At 43.4% G+C, this 22141-nt stretch overlaps 1 protein-coding gene across 4 annotated transcripts in view; it reads left to right on the plus strand.

The window, feature by feature from the left end:
* Nucleotides 1–22141, plus strand: part of TMEM164 (transmembrane protein 164) — a 124329-nt gene that overhangs the window by 80498 nt on the left and 21690 nt on the right. For all 4 annotated transcript variants that reach the window (XM_036740491.1, XM_036740489.1, XM_036740490.1 and 1 more), the window contains 2 exons: nt 16296–16362; nt 20524–20602. In XM_036740491.1, the coding sequence (XP_036596386.1) occupies nt 16296–16362; nt 20524–20602 (146 nt within the window). The remainder of the gene's footprint in view (nt 1–16295; nt 16363–20523; nt 20603–22141) is intronic.

Genomic DNA, 22141 nt, shown 5'->3' on the forward strand with positions numbered 1-22141 from the left:
GTTTTTCTTGCCAAATGAACTATGCAAATAAAACTTATTAGCTCAAAAAAAAGATTTTGAGACACTTAGATTGGTGCTTTTAATGCTGGTATGCACTATATGACCCTATCCTGCTCTTCAGCTGGCCTCTAGCCTTGGCCCACCAAGATCTCATCTGAGCTAAGCAGGACCTGGCCTATCCTCTTGGCACTGGGCCCAGACGCTGCAGGAAATAGGTCTGTTGGGCTTTGTAGGCAGCATTCTCCATGCGAAGCTGTGTTTGTCTATTCCTCTCCTAGTGGGGGCTTTGCAGTACTCCCCCAGTCCAGCCTAGTTGGCAGGAGAGAGTTCCTCCAATGACCCTGGCTGAGGTTCTTGATTGCATCTGACTGACAAGGTTCTGGCCTGAGATACCTGCTGTGCCAGGCTCTGAGACCCGCGGGGTCTGCTGACTAAATGCCCTGGAAATCAGGTGCCAGAACTAGGAAGCTTTGGAGGTTTCAAGAGTTTATTCTTTTTTCGATACAAGCTATGCTGACAGGCAGGCCAGAGGTTCTTTGAGTCCTAGATCTTCCTCCAGCCCCATTACTGTAGATCAGTGACTCTCTGGCTTTTAGCTTTGACATGGTAGTAACATGGATGGTACCTGTTCCGAAAGCTTAAAACTATAGAGCAAGTGGATAAGCACCCATGTCAGGCTTAGGGATCTGCTGAACTAATCGGGGTCTATGACTGAGTCCAGAGAATGTGTGAAATGGCCTGTTTTTCCAGGATATAGTCTCCCTTAAAGTGTAGGTCTAAGCATGGCGCTGTCCCCTTTCCCCCAACAAACTCCAGTGGCTTCCTGTCACCTCCAGGATATAAAATCCTCTATTTGGCATTTGAAGCCCTTCATAATCATTTTCCCCTGTCCCCACCTTGCCAGACTTCTTAGACCTCAGCCTTATGTACTCTGGGATCCAGTGACACTGGCCTCTTTGGGCCACGAGACCCAAGGACCTAGATGGGAGCATCTCCCCACTCCAGGCATTTTCTCTGGCTACCCTCTGTGCCTAGAATGTTCTCCTTCCTCATCTCTGCCTCCTGGTTTTCCTGGATTCCTTCAAATCCCAGCCAAAATTCCCACCTTCTGGTGGAAGCCTCATCCAATCCCCCTTCACATTAGTGCCTTCCCTGTGAGACTATCCCCCAATTTATCCTTGTATATCTTGTTTGTGTGTTGTGGTTCAGTTGTTTTTCAGTCATGTGTGACTTTTCATGACCCCATTTCATGTTTTCTTGACAGACATACTAGAGTAGTTTTCCATTTCCTTCTCCAGCTCATTTTACAGATGAGGAAACTGAGGCCAACACATTGAAGTGACTTGCCCAGGGTCACCCAACTAGTAAGTGTCTGACGCCAGATTTGATCTCAGGAAGATGAGTCTTCCTCACTCCAAGCCAGGCCATTCTATTCACTGCAGCACCATCTACCTGCCTGTTTGCATGTAGTTGTATGTTGTCTCCTGGAGGGCAGGAATTGGTTTTTTCCTTTCTTTGTATCTCCAGCAGTTAGCACAGGGCCTGGCACATAGTAGGTGCTAAATAAATGTTTATTGACTGGCTGATACAGGGTAGGAGCTGAGCCTATGATTTCATTTGTATATGTAACTCCCAGATAAGGAAACCCCTCTACCAATGAAGGTTGGTACCTTCCCTGTAACTTATACTTAGTTGCCTAGAGCAAGAGTCAGTAAACTACGGCCTGCCACCAGTTTTTGCATGAGTTAAGAATGAGTTTTACATTTATTGCATTTAAAAATAAAAATTTACATTTGTTGAATTTAAAAATAAAAATTGAAAAAATAAAAATTTACATTTATTTTATTTAAAAATGTAAAAACCATTTATGGGCAGGCTGAATTGGACTTTTGTTCTGTAGCTTGCTGACCCCTAGCCTAGAGCATTGCGAAGTTAAGTGACTTGCCCAGGGTCACACAGCCAATAGATGTCAGACACAGGACTTGAACCCAGCTATTCCCTATTCTGGGCCCAGCTTTCTATCCATTTGAACAATGGTGCCCCCTCAAGAAGCAACAAAGATAAAGATTTTTTAAAGCATGAGGAGAGTTCTAGAAATTATGCAGAGTAAAGTAAACAGAAACTAGTCCAATCGACATGGTACACACAATAATGTGAATGCGCTCATTGCTAAAGGAAGATGGGCCCTGACCAAGTGGAATGGTCAGTCTTGGTTCCAGGGAATGGCTGAAGAAGCACATGCTTCATTTCTCTTAGCAGAGGTAGACATGGAGCATTGCGATGTTGGCCGGTGCCATTAGTCTGTTGACTTGTTTTGCCTAACTGGTTTTTCCTTGTTACGGAGGAAGGTTAAGGAGGGGAGAATATCCAGGAATGGTTGTGGCATGGGAAAGAAAGAGGAAAGCATTGGAATTTGCTCTGTTGGAGCAGGAGTGATACCCACCACCTTGTGGATATAGCACACCAAGGGGCTCCTGCTCCTCCTAGTAGGTGCAAGTGATAGAACAGAAGGATTCGCTGTTTAGTTTGTCTGTGTACCAGGTCAACCCCAACCTCCGCACCCATTGTGAGGTCATAAAAAGGTCTGGAAACTGCAGGAGGAAATCAGACTTATTCTTACCTGGAGGAAGATGCCTATCTTTTTTTTTTTTTTTGCAGGGGGAAAGGCAGGGCAATTGGGGTTAAGTGACTTGCCCAAGGTCACATAGCTAGTAAGTATGCCATGTGTCTGAGGCTGGATTTGGTCATGTGTCTGAAGCTGGATTTGAACTCAGGTCCTCCTGACTCCAGGGCCAGCACTCTACTCACTGTGCCACCTAGATGCCCAGGAAGATGCCTATCTTTAGACCCTTCTGCCCAGGCAGGGGCGCCCTGTGGTGACATGGGTACAAGACGTGGGACCCAGGATCCAACAATTCTCCTTGCCCACTTTCACCTCCACAAAGCTCTATGCCAGTGCTTGTTGGGGTGTGTGGGTGGCCTGGAGTTCTCAAGGGTTCTGCCAACAGAGCTTTGGCAGGCCATATGATGGCAGAGGATTTTTGAGTGTGCTCCAGGCAGGCAGCAGACTGCTGCTGCCTTTTGAATTCTGAGACCTCTAACTCAAAGACCTGTGCCTTCTTTGGCCAGAGCCATCCGTGAAACCAAGAAATGCAAGTAGTCTAAATTCTTGGGTAGTCTCCTTCTCCAGTGTTTGTGGCACATTGACCTATAGTCCAGAAGGGGAAGGTGAGGCATGTTGACAAATATCTGTAATACAAAGCAGATATGAATAAGGGAACAGGAAGCAGACGAGTGGCCTGAAATAGTCAGGGAGGGAGACCTCACTTTTGGTTGGGGAAAGGGGGTTGATGGGAGGGGAATCAGGAGAACCTACATGGAGGAGGTGGCCTCTGAGCTGGGCTTTAAAGGAAAAAAAAAGGATTTCCGAAGGTAGAGATTAGGAGGGAGAATATGTCAGGTCTGTGGCCCGGTGGGCACCGTGGCACAGAGAAGGGAGGGCAGTAAAGGCTGGAAGACAATGCACGAAGAAAGACTGGTGAGGTGAAGTGGAGCCAGTTTGTAGCAGGACTTGAAAAGGCCATGCTGGGGCAGCTAGGTGACACAGTGGATAGAGCCCTGGACCTGGAGTCAGGAGGCCCTGAGTTTAGTCTGGCCTTAGACACTTCCTAGTTGTGTGACCCTGGACAAGTTACTTAACTCTGCCAAGAAAGAAAGAAAGAAGGAAGGAAGGAAGGAAGGAGAGAGAGAGAGAGAGAGAGAGAGAGAGAGAGAGAGAGAGAGAGAGAGAGAGAGAGGGAAGGGAGAAAGAAAGAAAGGAAGGAAGGAAGGAAGGAAGGAAGGAAGGAAGGAAGGAAGGAAGGAAGGAAGGAAGGAAGGAAAAAGCCATGTTGAGGCGATGGGGAGCCATTGAAGACTTTTGAGCAGAAGTTTAAAGTGCTGTGCATGAGAATGATTATTTTGGCAGCTATGTGGCCTAGAGAGCAGGAGAGACTGGAGGCAAGGTGTCCAGTTAGGAGGCCATTCTCCAGGGGAGAAATGATGAGCATGGTGGTTAGCTAGGGTAGTGACTGTGTGAGTGGTAAGGACAGCCTACCATGAGAGATACTATGGAGGCAGAATTGGCAGCACTTGGCTACTCATAGGAGGTGAGAAAGGCCAGAGTAGGAGGAACTAAAGGGAAGTTGGGAGCCTGGAAAGTCAGTGATGCCCTCAGCAGAAATAGTTCCTCCCACTCTCTCCTCTCCCACCTCCCCTCACCCTGACCTCTGTTCTTTGGGCAAGGCCCTTCTAAAGGATCCTCCCTCTAGAACTGAAAGGGCCTGAGGCATCCAGTCCAACCAGCTCATTTTCCAAAAGAGGAAACCAAGGTTTAGGGAAGTGGAGTGACTTGCCCAAAGTCACACAGCTAGTAAGTGTCAGGTAATCTGCATCAGAGGTAGGGTTTAAACTCAGGTCTGCTAACTCCAGAGACAGTACTTTTCCTACTGTACCAAATTTACCCGACCTTTTAAGTAAGTGCTTTTTTCCTCCTCAAATTACATCATATTTACTCAATCTGTATGGCTATATCTCCCAATGAAATGTCAGGTCCTTGAAGGCAAGGGCTGATTCTCATCTTTGACCAGTGATTAGGATGGTATGTTACAGAGTGTAGTTACGTAATAAATGCTGCCCAAGCTGAGCTAAGGCAATTCCTTTATATGTTAGATTGACTATCTTTAGAGCTACATTGGACCTTAGAAGTTACCTAGTTCTACTTCTTCATTTTACAGGTGAGAAAACTGAGTCTCCAGCTCACATTAATGGCAAGCATGGGATTAGATTCCTTGCCTCTTGACTTTCAGAGAAGTATTGTACCTCACCGACTCTTTTATTATTATTATTTTTTTTGGAGGGGGGAAAGGCAGGGCAATTGGGGTTAAGTGACTTGCCCAAGGTCACACAGCTAGTAAATGTGTCAAGCATCTGAGGCTGGATTTGAACTCAGGTCCTCCTGACTACAGGGCCGGTGCTCTACTTGCTGCACCACCTAGCTGCCCCCAACTGACTCTCAAGTAACAATTAAGAGCCAGGAGTTAGCTTTGGAAATCTTTAGGCAAGTATTATCTCCCTATCTAGACTGTAAACTCTTTGGACCATTTCTTACCCTCAGTATGTTGAATAGAATTGAATCAGCTGTCTTTTGCACAAGAGTGTCTTTGTAGGACCTCTGTGGTCTCAAAGGTCACTTTCCAAGTATGGTGAGACTTGCTTGTGATAAGATGTTTTACTTAGAAAACCCAGAGAATTAGCAAAGAAACTAATTGCGTAGTTAGACAGATAAACGCTCAGAGGTGGCTTGGAAAGCTGTAGCTGAATTTCTCTCCTATTGCTATTTTGCCTTAGGCATTAGAGAAGTAGGCAGAGTGAGCTCATGTTCCCAGTTTTGGTCATAAGTGACTGATTAATGGTATAACATTTAGGGGTATGCTGGAGACAGCTTGTACAAGAGGCCATTGTTAAATTTTCACTGTCAACGTTTACACCCCAGAAATCAGCAAACATTATGTAAAACAGGGCTTGATTGATTATTTGTCGATTATCTAGACCTAAGAAAGTGATGAAGGAAATGTTAATGATGCAGATGAAACTGAAAAGTATATCATGAAGCTTTTGGAGAGCTGGTCTCTCAAGACCCCTCCCCTTAGTTCTATAGCTATTATTTGTGGAATCCCTTCCAACTCTGGATCTATGATCTTTTGAATAACTTTCAGGAGCAGGGCATTGGTTTAATATGAAGGATAGTTGGTTAATAATGTAACAGGAGTCCCAGAGGGCACGGTAGAAGGCTAGGGAACAGTTGCATGGGAACACTGAAGGATTGGAGTAGCCATGGATGAGAATGAGGAATTGAGGAGTCATGGCCAGGAAAAGGAACTTTGACCTGAGCTATAGCTCAGAAGTCCAGAAGTTCTGAGTGGAATCCTAGGGCAGGGGTTTTCACACCCTTCATGAGAGCAAAGGTAATATAAATATGGTTGTCAGTGTATGATAAAGAGGTGGAAAGGGGCCAGCAGAGAATCCCTGGTCTTTCCTGATCACCAAGGCAGTCCTGGGACAAGGCTGGTGGTAGAGGGAGGTGAGGCATATTCAAGGTACCCATTCTTGGGTCAACTTACAAATAATAACAGTTGACCTATACAGAACACCTTAAGATTTGCGAAGTACTTTTCTTACATTATCTCAGTTGAGCTTCGTAACAACTCCATGAGATAAACATTATGAAATCATTAGCTCCATTTTATAGATAGGGAAACCAAGACTGAGTGTTGTGACAGGATAAGTGTCCCAGGCAGGAATTGAAACTAGTTCCCTCCTGATTCCTTTCACTGTGCCGTGCCTTCTCTTTCTGTTCTTCTTCTTCCTGCTTGACAGCCTTGGGAAGCCATAAAACCTAAGAGCTGCTGCACAGACCTTCAATTCTGTTGGCAGTTGGATAAAGAACTCTACTCCCCTTTTCCCAAGGCAAAAGAGCTTGTAATAGATGTTAAATACTTGTAATGCTCTAATGTAAAGCCAGTTTCCAAGGTAGCCACTCACCATCAGAATGTACTTGCCAGGATTTGAATTCCTTCAAGCACTATTCACATGGTATGGATTCCAGGCTTTCCACCATTCTGATTGCTCTCCTCCAGATCTCTTCCCCTCCTACATCAGGTCGATGGCCTTCCTCAAATGAGTTTCTCAGGACTGAACATTATTCCCTACCCATGTTCTGGCCATGGCCAAATACAGTGATGCTATCAGCTCATCCAAACTAGAACTCATCATTGTTTTCCCCATTCCACCCCTCCTCCAAACTTGCCTGTTTCTGTTAAAGGTACCACCATCTTTCCAGTCACCCAGGTTCAAGACTTTTGGGTCATCCTTATCACTTTCCCTCAATCCCATCTCTAGTCAGTTGCCAAATCTTATCAATCAACAACATTTATTAAACATTTACTATGTGCCAGGCACTAATGTTAGGTGCAAAGAAAGGCAAAAATCAGTCCCTGCCCTCAAGGAACCCACATTCCAATGGAGGAGACGTCATGTCTAACTTTTTGGGATCCCATTTGGGATCCCATTTGGCAAAGATACTAGAGTGTTGTGCCATTTCCTTCTCCAGCTCATTTTACAGATGTGGAAACTGAGGCAGACAGGGTTAACTGACTTGCCCAGGTCACGTAGCTAGTAAGTGTCTGAGACCAGATTTGAACTCAGGAAGATAAGTCTTCCTGACTCCAGGCTCAGCCCTCTTGTCTACTGTAGCGCCACCTAGCCGCCCTATCATATACATAGCTAGGTTCGTAGAAGACGTGGAGTGTATGGAAGGTAGTGGGAAAGGGGAAGTCATTAGCATCTTTTCAATCCTATCTCATATCCCTCCCACCCGTGCCCTGCCACCACCCTAGTACAGGGCTTCATTACCTCTCTCCTGGACTATTGCGATAGGCTCTGCCTCTTCCCACTCCAGTCCATTCTCCACACAGCTGCCAAAGTCATTTGCCTAAAGCCTGGAGCCAACCATGTTATCACTGTTGAAGAATGAACTCAGTATTCTGTTCTAGCTGCCTAACCAAGATGTTCTTCTTCATTTCTTTCAGCTCTAAGGAAGGAAACATAAACTCAGACAAGACTCTCCAAACTATGCAAGGCTAAACATTTTTATAATCTTAGAAGAAACAAAAGATGAAACGAGGGTAGTAAGCAAGATAGAGAAAAGTGTACACGGTTGCACTGATCGGGCACGATGACTGAGTTATGATGGGAACATTCTGGGACCAAATAACATTTTAGCAGATAAATTGATGATTGCAGATCGTGCAGGTACTTCCCCATTGTTCTGACTCCAGACAGCAAGATTTTCTGTGGGAAACAGAATGTCTTATCATCCCTCAGTGGAGCAATAGCTAGCCTACCCAGAGTCCCCTGCAGTAATTTTCAGCTCTCTAGAAGCACAATAAAATAAGTTGAGGCTAGAACCCTGAATCCACACCATTCTAGTAAAACCTAGTAAAATCTCTGGTAAAGTCCTCTAGTAAAATCCTTATTGGTTCCCTATTGCCTCTGGAATAAAAGAAGAAATCCTCACTCTGACGTTCAAAGTCTCCCACAGTCTGGCTCCAACTGACCTTTGCAGTTTGAATTCATTCTACTCCCTTTAAATGTGCTCGCCATCCCAATCCAAGTGACCTGTTCTCTGTATATTAGCATTTTCTCTCTTCCCTCTTTGTTATTCCCTCCTCACCTCCATCTTATAGACAGCTTGTAGCTCAGATACTGTCTCCTACATCATTAGCACTCTTCCTCTAGAAATTCCTTTCTATATACTCTATTAGTGTTTTATGGTCCCCATAGAATGTAAGCTCTTTGAAGGCAAAAAAGTACTGTTTCCTTTTTGTCTTTGTCTCCCCAGTATCATGTACCTTCAAGATGTTGTTGTTCAGTCATGTCTGACTCTTCATGACCCCATTTGGGTTTTTCTTGGTAAAGATACTGGAGTGGTTTGTGATTTCCTTCTCCAGCTCATTTTGTAGATGAGGAAACTGAGGCAAGCTGGGTGAAGTGACTTGCCCAGGGTCACACAGCTAATAAGTGTCTGAGACCAGATTTGAACTCAAGAAGATAAGTCTTCCTGACTCCAGGCCCTGCACTCAATCCACTATAGCGCCACCTAGCTCCCCCATACCTTAACAATACTTCATAAATATTTGTTGAATTGAGGATTACTCACTCTGCCATTAAGTAGGGAATTCCAAAGGAATCTATGGGGATCTAGGCCATTGATGGTGATGTTTCTTAATCTCTTTCTATTGTCATTCCTCCTTTTCCTTGGCTGGATGTGTTATATAAGTCTTTTTACAAAGGATGATTTTAAGATGAGTCATCTAGACTTGAATTTTTAATAGTGAGGAATTCTTCCCTGTATCTGGTTTTATGTAAATAGAGTAAGTAAGTACTTGGCAAAGGGCTCTTTTGTACACTTCTGATTGGTAGTATCCTCAGTTACGCTCATTCACAAATAAATTTATAATAATGTATAGCTAAGAGAAAGTGGATGAGTAGCAAAAGTGGGGCAGCTTGGTGATGACTGTCAGTTGATTTAGTCTAGGGAAGCTTCTTTGGAAGAAATTTTTGCTCTAATGTAAAGAATAAGATTGGTGGAGAGGATCAAGGAAGCTAGACCTGAGCCAAAGTGGGAGAAAAAAAGATCAAGGAGATTGGACCAAGCCTAATGTTTGGTTGCCAGATTCTACAGTGGACTGGCAATCAGGAAGACCTAGATTTGAATAATGCCTTAGACATGCCTATATGCCTTGGCTATATGTGCCTTATACACATCTATTCACAGCTAGGTGGCGCTGCAGTGGATAGAGTGCTGGGCCGGGAGTCAGGGGGACCGGAGTTCAAATCTGGCCTCAGACACTTACCAGCTGTGTGATCCTGGGCAAATCACTTCACCCATTTTGCCTCAGTTTTCTTATCTATAAAATGAGCTGGAGAAGGTCGTTTTTTGCAAACCGCTCCAGTATCTTAGCCAAGAAAAATCCAAATGGGGGCAGGACTAATCAACTAAACAACAACTTACCATGACCCCAGGCGAGTCACTTAACCTTTCTCAGCCTCAGTTTCCTCATTTGCAAAATAGGGATACTAATAGCATCTACCTCCCAGGGTTGTTGTTGTGAAGATCAAGTGAGATTTTGGTGAATTGCTTTTCAAATCTTAAAGCATCATATGAATGCTAGCTAGTATTATGATGATGGAGTTATTTTTGGCACATGGGAGCTACCAGCAGGGACAGAGGGCTGTTGGTCTTATTTCTGGGAAGTATGGAGAGCAAGGAGAATGTTGTGACCTGCATAGAGTAATTTGCTAAAATTAAAAACAGGAAAAAACAAATGACCCCCCAAAAAATGACAAGAGAGAATTCACGGGGAATGGAGAGGAAAAAAGATATCAGAATATTAGAGCCCAATTGTGTCCCCTCCCCTACCCACCAAAAATGTAAATGAAATTGACAAATGTTAATAAAAATAGAAAATGCCCAGATTAACAGACAGACAGGAAATAGAGACCCTGAACAACCTGCTTAGAGAAATCAAGCAAACTGTGAATGCACTCTCAAAGAAAAAAAAAACATTCCCCAATCCAGATGGACATAAAAGCAAATTCTTTCAAGCATTTTAAACAATAAATAACTTCTATGCTACATAAAGTGATCACACAAATAGAGGAAGGGTGGCTGCTCAGTCAGAGAGAAATAAAAAATGGCAAAAGAAGACATTAAATGAATATCACAAATATTGCTGCAAAAATATGATATGAAATGGTATCCAAGAGACTAGAGCATTATATAAAATTATTCATTATGGCCACTTGGAATTTATGCCAGGAATGTAAGAATGGATCAACATGAACAAAACTATCAATATAAATCATTTTAATAAAAATATTTCAATGGACCTGTGATCTCATCAGTGTGGACACTATCATTCTTCCCATCCTGGTCAGCTCTTGTCTATATATTTCTAAAAATCAGCAACCAGGGATTGCCCCATTTTCTTTGATTTATCTATTATCCATTCTAGCCTGACTGTGTGAGGGAGGCTCTAATCAGTGGAGAGGGGAGTCCTGGCTGGAGCCTGATGTGGTGGGGTTAGGGCTAAGGGGTGAAACCTTGGGACACCCTTGGCTGGGGTAGGGAAAGGTGGCTGGAACTTCATAGGCATTGGTCAGTGTGGAACAGATGAAGCCAGGGGCCATCCCTTTCTCCACTGAGGCCAGGCTGCCCTATGGCTTTGGCCTGGTTGGTGGGGTTATAGAGGGACAGAGACTTGGCTTGGTCAGAAAGCCAGACTCCCCAGTCTGTGCCTCTGGACCTGAGCTGAGCCCAGCCAGTACCATGGTGGGAATGAGCTCCTGGTAATCCTTATACTCCATACCCAGTGAGGCAAGCTATTGACAATTATATGAAAGAATGCTGTAAATCACTAATAATAAAACAAATGCAAATGAAAACAATTTAAATTTCATCTCACACTCAGCAGGCTGGGAAAGATGGCAATAGACAGGGATGGTAAATGCTAGAAAAGCACAGAGGGGCAACTAGGGGGTGCTACAGTAGATAGAGCCTGGAGTCAGGAAAACTCAGTTTCCTGAGTTCAAATCTGGCCTCAGACACTTCCTAGCTGTGTGACCCTGGGAAAGTCACTTAACTTTGCCTCCTTTTCCTCATCTCTAAAATGAGCTGGAGGAGGAAATGGCAAATTACTCTAGTATCTCTGCCAAGAAAACCCCAAATGGGGTCACAAAGAGTCAGACACAACTAAAAATGACTAAATAACAACAACATGACCATAGGATGATAGCCATTAGATATGTGAATTGATTGGTCCAGCCATTTAGGCAAACTATTGAAAATTATTGATTTTTTTCAATGAAAAAACATTTATTGTTTACTATGCACCAAGCAAGAAAAGTCACAAAACAGTACCTGTCTCTTGAGCATGTGATTCTAATACTGGCCAGAGAGCCTAAGGAAGAGCTCAAAGATAAGAGGGAAAGATCACATACATAGACATGCAGTTATCCATAGAGATAAATGTTTATTGAAGTACTTTTTGTGACAGCAAGAAGCAGGATACAAGGTGTCTATATATGTATATAGCACAGTAGATGCTGTAAAATGCTTATTCCCTTCCCTTTTCTTATTGTCATAGGATATAAACAAAATGTTTTCAAAAGACAAAGTACAAATTGTACATAAACATTTGAAAAAATGCTCAGTCTCACATCCTGCCCATCAAAGTAGCAAAAATTATTAAAAGCATTGTGACCTGATGCTGGTGGGACTGGGAAAAAACAGGTACACTAATTCGTTACTGCTCTAAACTTGTAGAATGTTTCTTAGAGAGCATTCTGGCAGGGAGCAGGAAGAATTTCAAAAATATCCTTGCCCTTTGACCCAAAAATTCCATTATTGGGAATATATATGAAAAGTGTCATTAAAAACAAACAAGCAAAAAAAACCTTGTCAGAGATTTCCATAGCAACAGTATCATAGAAGTAACAAAAGACTGGAGTCAAACTAAACATACAACAACAAAGAAACTAATTAATAAATTAGTATAGTGAATTTTTAGAATGCAATTAAGACCAACAAATTTGCGGGATAGAAAAAAAAATCTGAAGCAACCTTTGTGAGATAATACAAGGTGGAAAAAAGGAAAATCAGAAGAGCAGGTTATGCACAAGCAAAATCCATATAAAAAGAAAAATGAAAGAGAAGGATGAGAGAGTGACCCAAAATAGGAATGGAGCCGCTTGGCTTATCTGCTAACGCTCACCGTTATCCTGTGCTTCTGTCGAACTGGACAATGACAGTTGACAATGGAGAGAGAAGGCAGAGCTGCTTGACTCTTTTGTTTCTGTTTTCTCTGCCAAAAAGACTGATCTGTGCTTTGGAACTGACTGTACAAAAAAATTGCTAACAGGGAGCTGACACTGAAGATAATTAAGGAGATGGTAAAGGAGCATCTGGATCCCCTTGATGAATTCTAGACCTCTCCCCCAGATGAATGACATCCTCAGGTCCTTATAGACTTGGCAGATGGGATGGCCAAGCCATGTGGAAAGCAGAAGAGGTACCATAAGATGGGAAAAGGCAAATGTCATCCTGATGTCTGAAAAAGGGTAGCAAAGAGAGCCTGCAAACCATAGGCCAGGGAGTATACCTTTAATTCCTGGAAATTTTTTAGAATGTGTTATTAGAGATATTTAATGAACATGTAGAAAAGAAAATATTAATTACCAAGAGCCAACATGACTTCATCAAAACCTGGTTGTGCCATTTTTTACATCAAATTAGAAGGCCAGGGAATGCTATAGGTGGATTTTTAGCAAAGGGCTTAATAAAGTATCCCTTGCTCTTCATGTGGGAAAGATGGAGAGATGCGAAGATTGTATAATTGGTAGGCTCTAAACCGGTTGGGTGGTCAGCACCAAAGAGTACTCATTGAATAGTTTGATATCAACCTGACAGGACGTCTCAGGGATCTGTGCTTGGCCCTCAGCTGTTAAATATTTTCCTTAGTGACCTGAATAAAGCTATAGAAGTCAGGCTCATCAAATCTGCAGATAACACAAGGCTGTGAGGGATATCAAATGTAATTCATGACAGTCAGGATTTAAAAAGATCTTGACAGCTTGGGAGGGGAAGGAGGATGAGGAGCGGGGATGGAGGAGGTGTTTACAGACACACATACATCCCCCCTCCCTGCATCCTGGTGAATATCAGGCCACTGGACCCAGATGGCTCTGGAGGAGAAAGTGAGGCTGGTGACCTTGCACAGCCCTCCCTCACTCAAATCAAAGTCAACTGAGAGTCATGTCATCACTTCCCTGATGGCATGGTCCTCTTCAAGAACGAAGGACAAACACAACAACAACCAACAACATCCCCCCTCCCAAGGAATCTATTAATAAACTTCAGGTGGTCCATCAACTTGGATGAAAAAAAATTGCATCTTTATAGTCACTAATCTCTAACTGAACTTTATAATTTTCTTCAATTACTTAGAAATATTTTCCTGAGAGGGGTCTATAGGTTTCACTAAACTGCTAAAGGACTTGATGAGGCTAAGAGAGTTAGAGTTTGAGGCTGAACCTAGTAAGGTGAAATTCAGTAGGGCTATGAATGTAAAGTTTTAGACTGGAGTCAAGAAATCAATTTCACAATTCCACATCTGACGAGAGTCAGTTGAAGGCATTAGGGACTCCTGGAGTAAAGAAGACTCTGGTGGGAGTGGGGTGGACATGACAGCAATGTCTTCAGGCATTTGAAGGGCTATCATGGAAAAGAAAGATTAGGCTTCCTCTCCTTGTCCACAGAAGGTAGAATCAGGAGCAATGGGGAGAGGTTGTACAAATTTAGGCTTGAGAGTAGGAAAAAACTTTGTAAGAATCAGAGCTGTCTAAAAGTGAGATGGCTGCTTGTTAAATATGTTATAATGGGGGTTGATTCCTTTCAGATAAAGATTGAATCTGGTGGCCCTTCCAGCTCTCACATTCTGTGATTCTGTGACTTTGATCAATTATGACTTCAGAGGATGGATAGTAAAGGATGTTTCCCTCTTGACTTGATGTCTAACCCTGTGCAAGGATAGCATCCCTAATCAGTGCAGGGGTGGGGGGGAATCCCCATTTGTCTCAGGGCTAGGGATCTGCTTTGTGGTGTCCCTATTGTTGTCTGAAGCAGGGCTTCTTATGCTTTTTCACACTCCCCACCCCTATCAGAGCTTCTTAAACTATGGGTCGAGACTCCATAGGGTCTTGACCCATAGCTTAAGAAGTGCTAGTCTAGGAGCAGCCAGGTGGTGCAGTGAGTAGAGCACTGGCCCTGGAGTCAGGAGGGCCTGAGTTCAAATCCAGCCTCAGACACTTGACACACTAGCTGTGTGACCTTGGGCAAGTCACTTAGCCCCAATTGCCCTGCTTTCCCCCCTCCAAAAAAAAGAAGCACTGGTCTAGAGGTCACGATTAGACAGACACGCTTGCATGTGATGCAAGATCACCCTAGCCCACCTTTGCTCCAGGAGGTAACTAGGAATAAACTCAATCATGTCGCCCCTAGTAGTAAGTATGATTTGTCTTGGGTGGGAGATAAGGAAGCCCCTTAAAATTGTTCCCAGGTATCTCCCAAAACAATTTCCTCACTACAAACCTATATGAGATCAGTAATGCAAATATTATCGTTATCATTTTACCTGATTAAACTCATATAGCTTGTGAAGATCAGCCTCGGAACTTGAAAGTTTAGCTCCAAGTCTAGTGCTGATCTCATTATGCCGCAGTGCAAGGGGCTTCCCATTCATTGTCTTTTAGTGTGGAGCAAATGTTGGGCATCATAAGCTAACCAGAGTATATCTGTCTTTTATTATGTGTAGTGATGTTTGTGGATAGGACTCGATATGTAACATATCTAATTGCATGTAAGAAGCCAGATTCTAATGGGGCCGTTGTTTTTTCAGTCGTATCCTACTCTCTGTTATCCCATTTGGGGTTTTCTTGGCAAAGACACTGGAGTAGCTTGCCATTTCCTTCTCCAGCTCATTTTACAGATGAGGAAACTGAGGCAAGCAGGGTTAAGTGACTTGCCCAAGGTCACACAGCTAGGAAGTGTCTGAAGCCAGATCCAGATTTGAACTCAGGAAGATGAGTCTTCCTGACTCTATCCACTGCAGCACCACCTAGCTGCCTACTCTGACAGAACTAAATGATGATTATAATAATGATAATAAGCTTTGCCATGCCAGGTGGAGGATCAGAACACATCAAAAACTCTATATGGACTGGGCCCTCACTACTGCAAGGCAATTTTTTTAACCCTTCCCTGCTTCACTCTATCACTCTACAGCAGCTAGTCTAGACCTTCTCTTTTAGGTGGTGCAGTGAGTAGAGAGCTGGACTTAGAGTCAGGAAGACCAGAGTTCAAATCCTCCGTCAGACATGTATTAGCTGTGTGAGCTTGGAGGAGTCTTCAGATCAGAAATTTTGAGCCAGAAAGGACTTCAGAGGTCATTAGGTTGAACTCTTCCTTTTACAAATGAGGAACTAGAGGCCAAGGTGTCTGAGGTCAGATAAGCGACTAAGTCACTTAACTTCTTGAATTACCTGTTTCCTCATCTGCAAAGTGGGGCCACCTCCCAGGGTTGTGGTGAGGACTGAATGAGCTAACATTTGATCCTTACAACAAGTGCTTAAGGTAGATGGTGGAGAATAGAAGGGCCTGGTTTGCTACGTATGGTCCAGGGGTTACAGAGTCAGACACGCCTGAATGACTGAACCACAGCAAAGCTAAAATTTCTCTAGCCATATGAGTTCTTCCCACCCTCCTGTGCCATCCCCTTCCCCTCCCTCTCAGCAAGAAATGTCATTATTATTTGTACAGGTTTGACCCTGAATGTGAACAGTTGATTAGGAAGAATATATTTTGTCTTGTAATGAAATGTTGTAGCAGAAAGAAATAATTTCCAGGCAGCTCTTGGGAAATATTGAGGACATCGATGATGCTAATGACACCCCCTATAAAGTGTCCGTGTCCACAAGGCATTCCTCCATCTTGTGCAAATTCTCCCCCCCAAGCCATAAGTCCACACCCGAACCTCCCTAGGTCCTGCTTCCTAGGACAGGCTTTCCACCTGAACGATTTCCCGTTTTGTAGCAGACTGGGAGTATAATATGGTCTTCTGCCCATTTCTCTTTTTCAGGCTCCAAATGCACATGTTGAATGGGGCTCTTCTTGCACTGCTTTTTCCCGTGGTGAACACTCGCCTGGTAAGTGCCGGAGAAGTGGAAATATCAGTGAGATGCAATATTTGAGTCCACTCCCTTTCTTTTTAGATGATGAATTTGGGTATTTACCCATTTTGGTGTATTATCAGTCAATTGACAAACATTTATTAAGCACCTACTATGTGCTAGGCACTGAGGAGTATGTTGCCTAATGGTGCTGGGCTACAAGGTCTCTGGAGGGTCTTGAAGGTTACAGTAGGTAAAAGCCAAGCATAAGAATGAGCCAATCAATCAACATTTATTAAGCACCTACTATGTGCTAGGCACTGAGGATTATGTTGCCTGATGGTGCTGGGCTACAGTGTGGCTACAGGGTCTCTGGAGGGTCTTGAGGGTTACAGTAGATAGAGACCAAGCATAGGAATCAGGCAGTCAATCAACATTTATTAAGCACCTACTATGTGCTAGGCACTGAGGACTGTTGCCTGATGGTGTTAAGCGACAGGGTCTCTAAAGAGTTTTGATGGTTCTAGTAGAGACTAGGCATAGGAATCACTTAATCAACAAACATTTATTAAGCCGCTGTGTTAGGTACTGGAGATACAAATACAAAAATGAAGCTGTCCCTGCTTTCAAGGTGCTTTCCTTCAGAAAGATCAACCATCAAGCATTTAGTAAGTGCCTACTATGTGCCAGGCACTGTGCTAAGTGCTTTACAAACATTTTATATATATATGTATAGGAAGTGTATGAGGTTGGGTTTGAACTCAGACCTTCCTAACTCCAGGCTCCGAACCCTAGTCGCCTAGCTTCTTCTGTGCTCCTAATTATAATTTGGGGCAAGTCATTTCTTTGCTTCTTATAGCTGGCAATATTTTTTCCTTATCTTTATAGTCACTTGTGCCACCTGGCTTTCTTTGTGCCTGGCACAGTGCTGTGCATTACAAAACATGTAAAAACAATTCCTGCCTTCAGAAAGCTTATATTCTACTGAGGGAGACAACATCTACATTCTCCACCTGAGACTGTTCTGTTTGGCACAAACAGGTAAGGTAGCACAGGAGATGGAGGGAGGGTCAATTAATAAACATTTTTAAAGTGCCTTCTGTGTGCCAGGCACTGTGCTCAGCCCCAGGGATACAAAAAGAGGCAAAAGACAGTGCCTGCCCTCAAGGAGCTTATAATCTAATAGGGGAGAAAACATGCAAACAACTATGTACAAATAAACTATATACAGGATAGAGAGAAAATAATGAAAACTAAAAATAATTTATGACCAAGTGGTCCCAACCTACTGGAGATGGGCCTCTCTGGCCTGTTGCTAGGACTGTTACCTGAACCATATCTGGCATGGTAGAGCCAGCTCAGGCTTAGCTCCACTGCCATAGCCAACAAGAACCCACTACTGCCTCCGCTCTGTGGTGGGGAATCTGAGAAGGTCTTTGTGAAGTGGACACACACCTTTCCCCTTCCTGGTTCTGGTATTAATCCAAGAGTAATAGAAATACTTTAAACAAAGTCCTTCTATCTTCCACAAGCAACCATCTAGGTCATTTGAACTTGAACTTCCCCTTTGTCAAAGATAGGAGTGTCAATTTCCGATTTCTCTTCCTTTTCTCCCCCCGGGCCCCCCCCCCCCCCCCCGTACTTCTCTGAAATGTTCTTATGAAACCTTTTTTTTGTGAATTGGCCAATACTCTTGGTTGTTCTTTTAGGAGTTGCTCAAAGTGTCAACTTTTTCAAGTCTGTTTGCTTCTCAAATAACCCTCTCTTGTCTTCATAGAGTATAGAGTTGGATGGGGAGATAATTTGGACATTATGGATTATGCTTCTTATTTTTGTAAAGGTTTTCTTCCCATTCCTGTAACCTTCCCTTGTCCTGCTCAAAAAGTCTTCTGTGTTTCTAATTATAGTTTGGGGCAAGTCATTTCTTTGCTTCCTATAACTGGCAATATTTTTCCCTTATCTTTATAGCTTTGCAATTTAATTATGATGTATCTAGCCATCTTATATCTTGGGTTCTCCTTTGGAGAATCCTATGGAGTCGTCCTCATGGTATTACAACATTGGCTTTCACAAATTCTGGGGAGTTCTCTTTGATTTGCTGAAATATCTTATAAATCCTACTTTGTTTTCTTAAGTCCTCTGGGATGTTAGTAATTCTTAAGTCATTGTGACATGGTCTACCTTCCATGGTCTAGCAGCTAGACAAATCCTTTTATTAAGGTGATTTGTTCTATGGAGTTGGGATTCAAAGGGCTGAACTTGAGGACCTAGAGTGGATTTATTTTGTGAAGTTTAGATTCAGTCAAAGGGCCACCCTCGAGGACCTAGAGGGGATTTGTTCTGTGGAGTTGGGATTCAGTCAAAGGGCCACCCTTGAGGTCCTAGAGGGGATTTGTTCTGTGAAGTTGGGATTCAGTCAAAGGGCCATACTTGAGGACCTAGAGGGCCACAGGTGGTCTCGAGGCCACAGGGTAGCCTTTGTCACTTGGGTATGGTTTTCTTTGCCAATCCTTTGAATAATGCAGTAATTTTTTTTGAAGCCTCTATTTCTACTTGGATGACTTCATTTTGCAATTCCATTTTCCACTGTAGTAGTCTTCCCAGGTGGCACTGTGAGTAGAATGCCAGACCTGGAATCAGGAATTCCTGAATTCAAATCTGGTCACAGGAAATTGCTAGCTGTGTGACCACAGGCAAGTCACCTCACCTCTGCCTGCCTCAGTTTCCTCATCTGTAAAATGGAGATAATAATAGCACCTACTTCCAAGGGTTGCTGTGAGAATCAAATGAGGTAATCGTTGAAAAGCTCTTAGCACAGTGCCTCACACATAGTAGGTACTATAGAAACGTTAGTTATTATCATTTTTTGAGATTTTGGATTGTATCCTACCTCTAGGTCAATTTCTCTATCGAGTCTCTTTGTGTATTTCCCAATTCTTGCTTCCTTTTCTCTCTCGATTTTTTCCTTCCTTAAAGCTCTTTATTTGGTCTTGTGATGTTCTGAACCTTGCCAATTCTTGCATAATTGCTTCAAAAGTATTGTTTTTCCACCTGGAGACATTTCTTGGGATAGCTTTTGTAGTGGTTTTGTTCCCCCTTTTAATCTCCATTACTTCTGGCATATTAGCTGATCTAGCTGTGAACAGCATTTAAAAATGCTATTAATTAGCACCCTGATTTGTTCATGTTGTATTTTCTTGTGTGTGTTTTTTTTAAACATTTCTATTCACTTGGATGTTTCTATTTGTTGAGGGTTTTTTGGGGGGGAGGGGAAGAAATTTTGAGGAGTTTGGCGACCTCCAGACATGCCCATGTCTCTCTTGTATCCTTAAAAACAAAGACAACCAAACCCATTTGATCTGTCCAATTCCACTAGCTGTTGTCCTATCTTCTCCCCTTCCTGGGGAAGACACTCCTTCAGAAAACCATCTATAATTAATAGAGAATAAGCATTTATATAGCTCCTACTGTGTGCCAGAGGGCTGCTAGGTGGCGCCACAGTGGATAGAGTACTGGGCCTGGAGTCACAAAGACCTGAGTTCAAATCCAGCCTCAGATTCTTCCTAGCTCTGTGATCCTGGGCAAATCACTTCACTCTGTTTGCCTCAGTTTCCTCATCTGTCAAATGAGCTGGAGAAGGAAATGTCAAACCACTGCAGTATCTCTGCCAAGAAAACCCCAAATGAGGTCATGGAGAGTCAGACATGACTAAAAAAATGCCTTGTCAACAACTGTGTGCCAAGTACTTTACAAACATTATCTCATTTGATCCTCGCAACAACCCTGTGAGGTAGGTGCTATTATGATCCCCATTTTACAGATGGGTAAACTGAGGCAAACAGGGTAAAATGACTTGCCTAGGGTCACACAGCTGGGAAGTATCCAAGATGGGAACTCTTGGCCACTGCTCCACTTAGCTGCTTAGAGGCCAGAAGGCTTGACTTTGCTTCTTGGCATTAGAGACTTAACTTGTGCTGCTTGGCTCCAGATAGCAGAAGAAGGAGCAGTGGATTAGAGTGGCAAAGAAGCCAACTCAGGCATGATCTGAAACTACGGGCTGGACTCCCTTCAGTCAAAGGCTAGAGCTCCTTATGAAGTCTGTAACTGAGAGGTTTCTTTCTCCGGTGCGGCCCCAGAGCTTCTGTCCAACCCCTGCATTGAAATACTCCCCTGATCTCCCCTCCTTTTTCTCCACAGCTGCCCCTGGAGTTAGAAGTTTACTATGTTCAACACATCATGCTCTACGTGGTGCCTGTCTATCTGCTGTGGAAAGGAGGTAAGACCCAGCCAGGTACACTACACTCCTCCCTCACCACCAGTGACATGGCCCAGTCTAGACTCGGTGGTGCTTTTGGAAGGAATGTCTACCCCAGGGTCCCCAGCCAGCTGCGTGAATGGGACAGGGCTGAAGAAAAAGATACAAACCTCCTGGATTGGATTTAGGGTCATATTGTTATTGACTTAAATACATATCTCTGTGTATATAGTGTGTGTGTATGTAAAGCAGAGGTAGATGATAGATAGATATGAGACAGGAAAGAAGGGAGGAAGGGAGGAAAGGAAGGAGGAAAGGAAAGGAAGGGAAGGGAAGGAAAGGAAAGGAAAGGAAGGAGGAAGGAAAGGAAAGGAAGGAAGGAAGGGAGGGAGGGAGGGAGGGAAGGAAGAAGGAAAGGAAGGGAAGGGAAGGAAAGGAAAAGAAGGAAGGAAAAGAAAGGAACAAAAGGAGGAAGGGAAGGGAAGGAAGGAAAGAAGGCAAGAAAGCAGGAAGGGAAGGAAGGAAGGAAAAAGGGGAGGAAGGAAGAAGGGAAGGAAGGGAGGAAGGAAGAAGGAAAGGAAAGGAAGGGAAGGGAAGGAAAGGAAGGAAGGAAGAAAGAGAAGGAAAGAGAAAGAAAGAAAAAGAAAGAAAGAAAGAAAGAAAGAAAGAGAAGGAAAGAGAAAGAAAGAGAAAAAGAAAGAAGGAAGGAAAGATTAGAGCTAGGTAGGTAGCTAGCTTCGCAGATCAGTAGGTAGGTAGGTAGATATAAAAGATGGATGCTTGGTAGATACGTAGTAGGTATATAATAGATCAGTAGATAAACAGATGGACAGACAGATAGATAATGTCAGTATAAGGACAGCGCCTCTCCCTCTCCTGAAGTGAAGCAGTGACATCATGAAGTCAGAGATGGAGGGAGCTCACTCCGGAGGGTTTTCTACACTTTCCCAAGCAGCCTTGGGAACCATCTCTGGCCTGGCACGGTCCATGCAGTTACAAATCAGGACAGAATATTTATCTTGAGGAATTAAGAAATCAGTGCAAAGGTCTATTTGTCGTTTAAAGCAGGGCATAAAATAATGGTGTTCAGAACCCAAAGGTGAGCTCTTAGCCACTGGGCGAATTTTCCACTCACAGCTTTAGTTTCTGGTTGTTGTATTTCCAGAACAAAGAGCATTTGGCTCCTGACCATTGCTGCTCCTACCTTCCTGTTACTAGGTGATAAAGCTTAATCGAGAGATTGTGACCCTGGTTTTTTAACTTTTAGATTAGCTGTAGATTTAGGCCTTGGTTTCTAGTTTAATTATAGTTTAATTACCATTCGAAGCTTAATTTCTTGCTTCTACAATAATAGTACTGTTCAGAGTTTGGGACTTTAAGTCCTACAGCCCTTCACGTAGGGAGATCCCACTGCTAATCTACCCCAAGCAAGGACTGTACACTAGAGTTTTTCCAGTGGGGAAGGGGAGATCTGCCCACTTTCCAGCCCCATCATTTCCCTAGTGACCAAGACCATGATACCAGGGTGTGGGCTCTGGATGTGGCCAAGGAGTGATGAGT

Source organism: Trichosurus vulpecula (genome assembly GCF_011100635.1).
Source record: "Trichosurus vulpecula isolate mTriVul1 chromosome X unlocalized genomic scaffold, mTriVul1.pri SUPER_X_unloc_1, whole genome shotgun sequence".
Classification (NCBI taxonomy): domain Eukaryota; kingdom Metazoa; phylum Chordata; class Mammalia; order Diprotodontia; family Phalangeridae; genus Trichosurus; species Trichosurus vulpecula.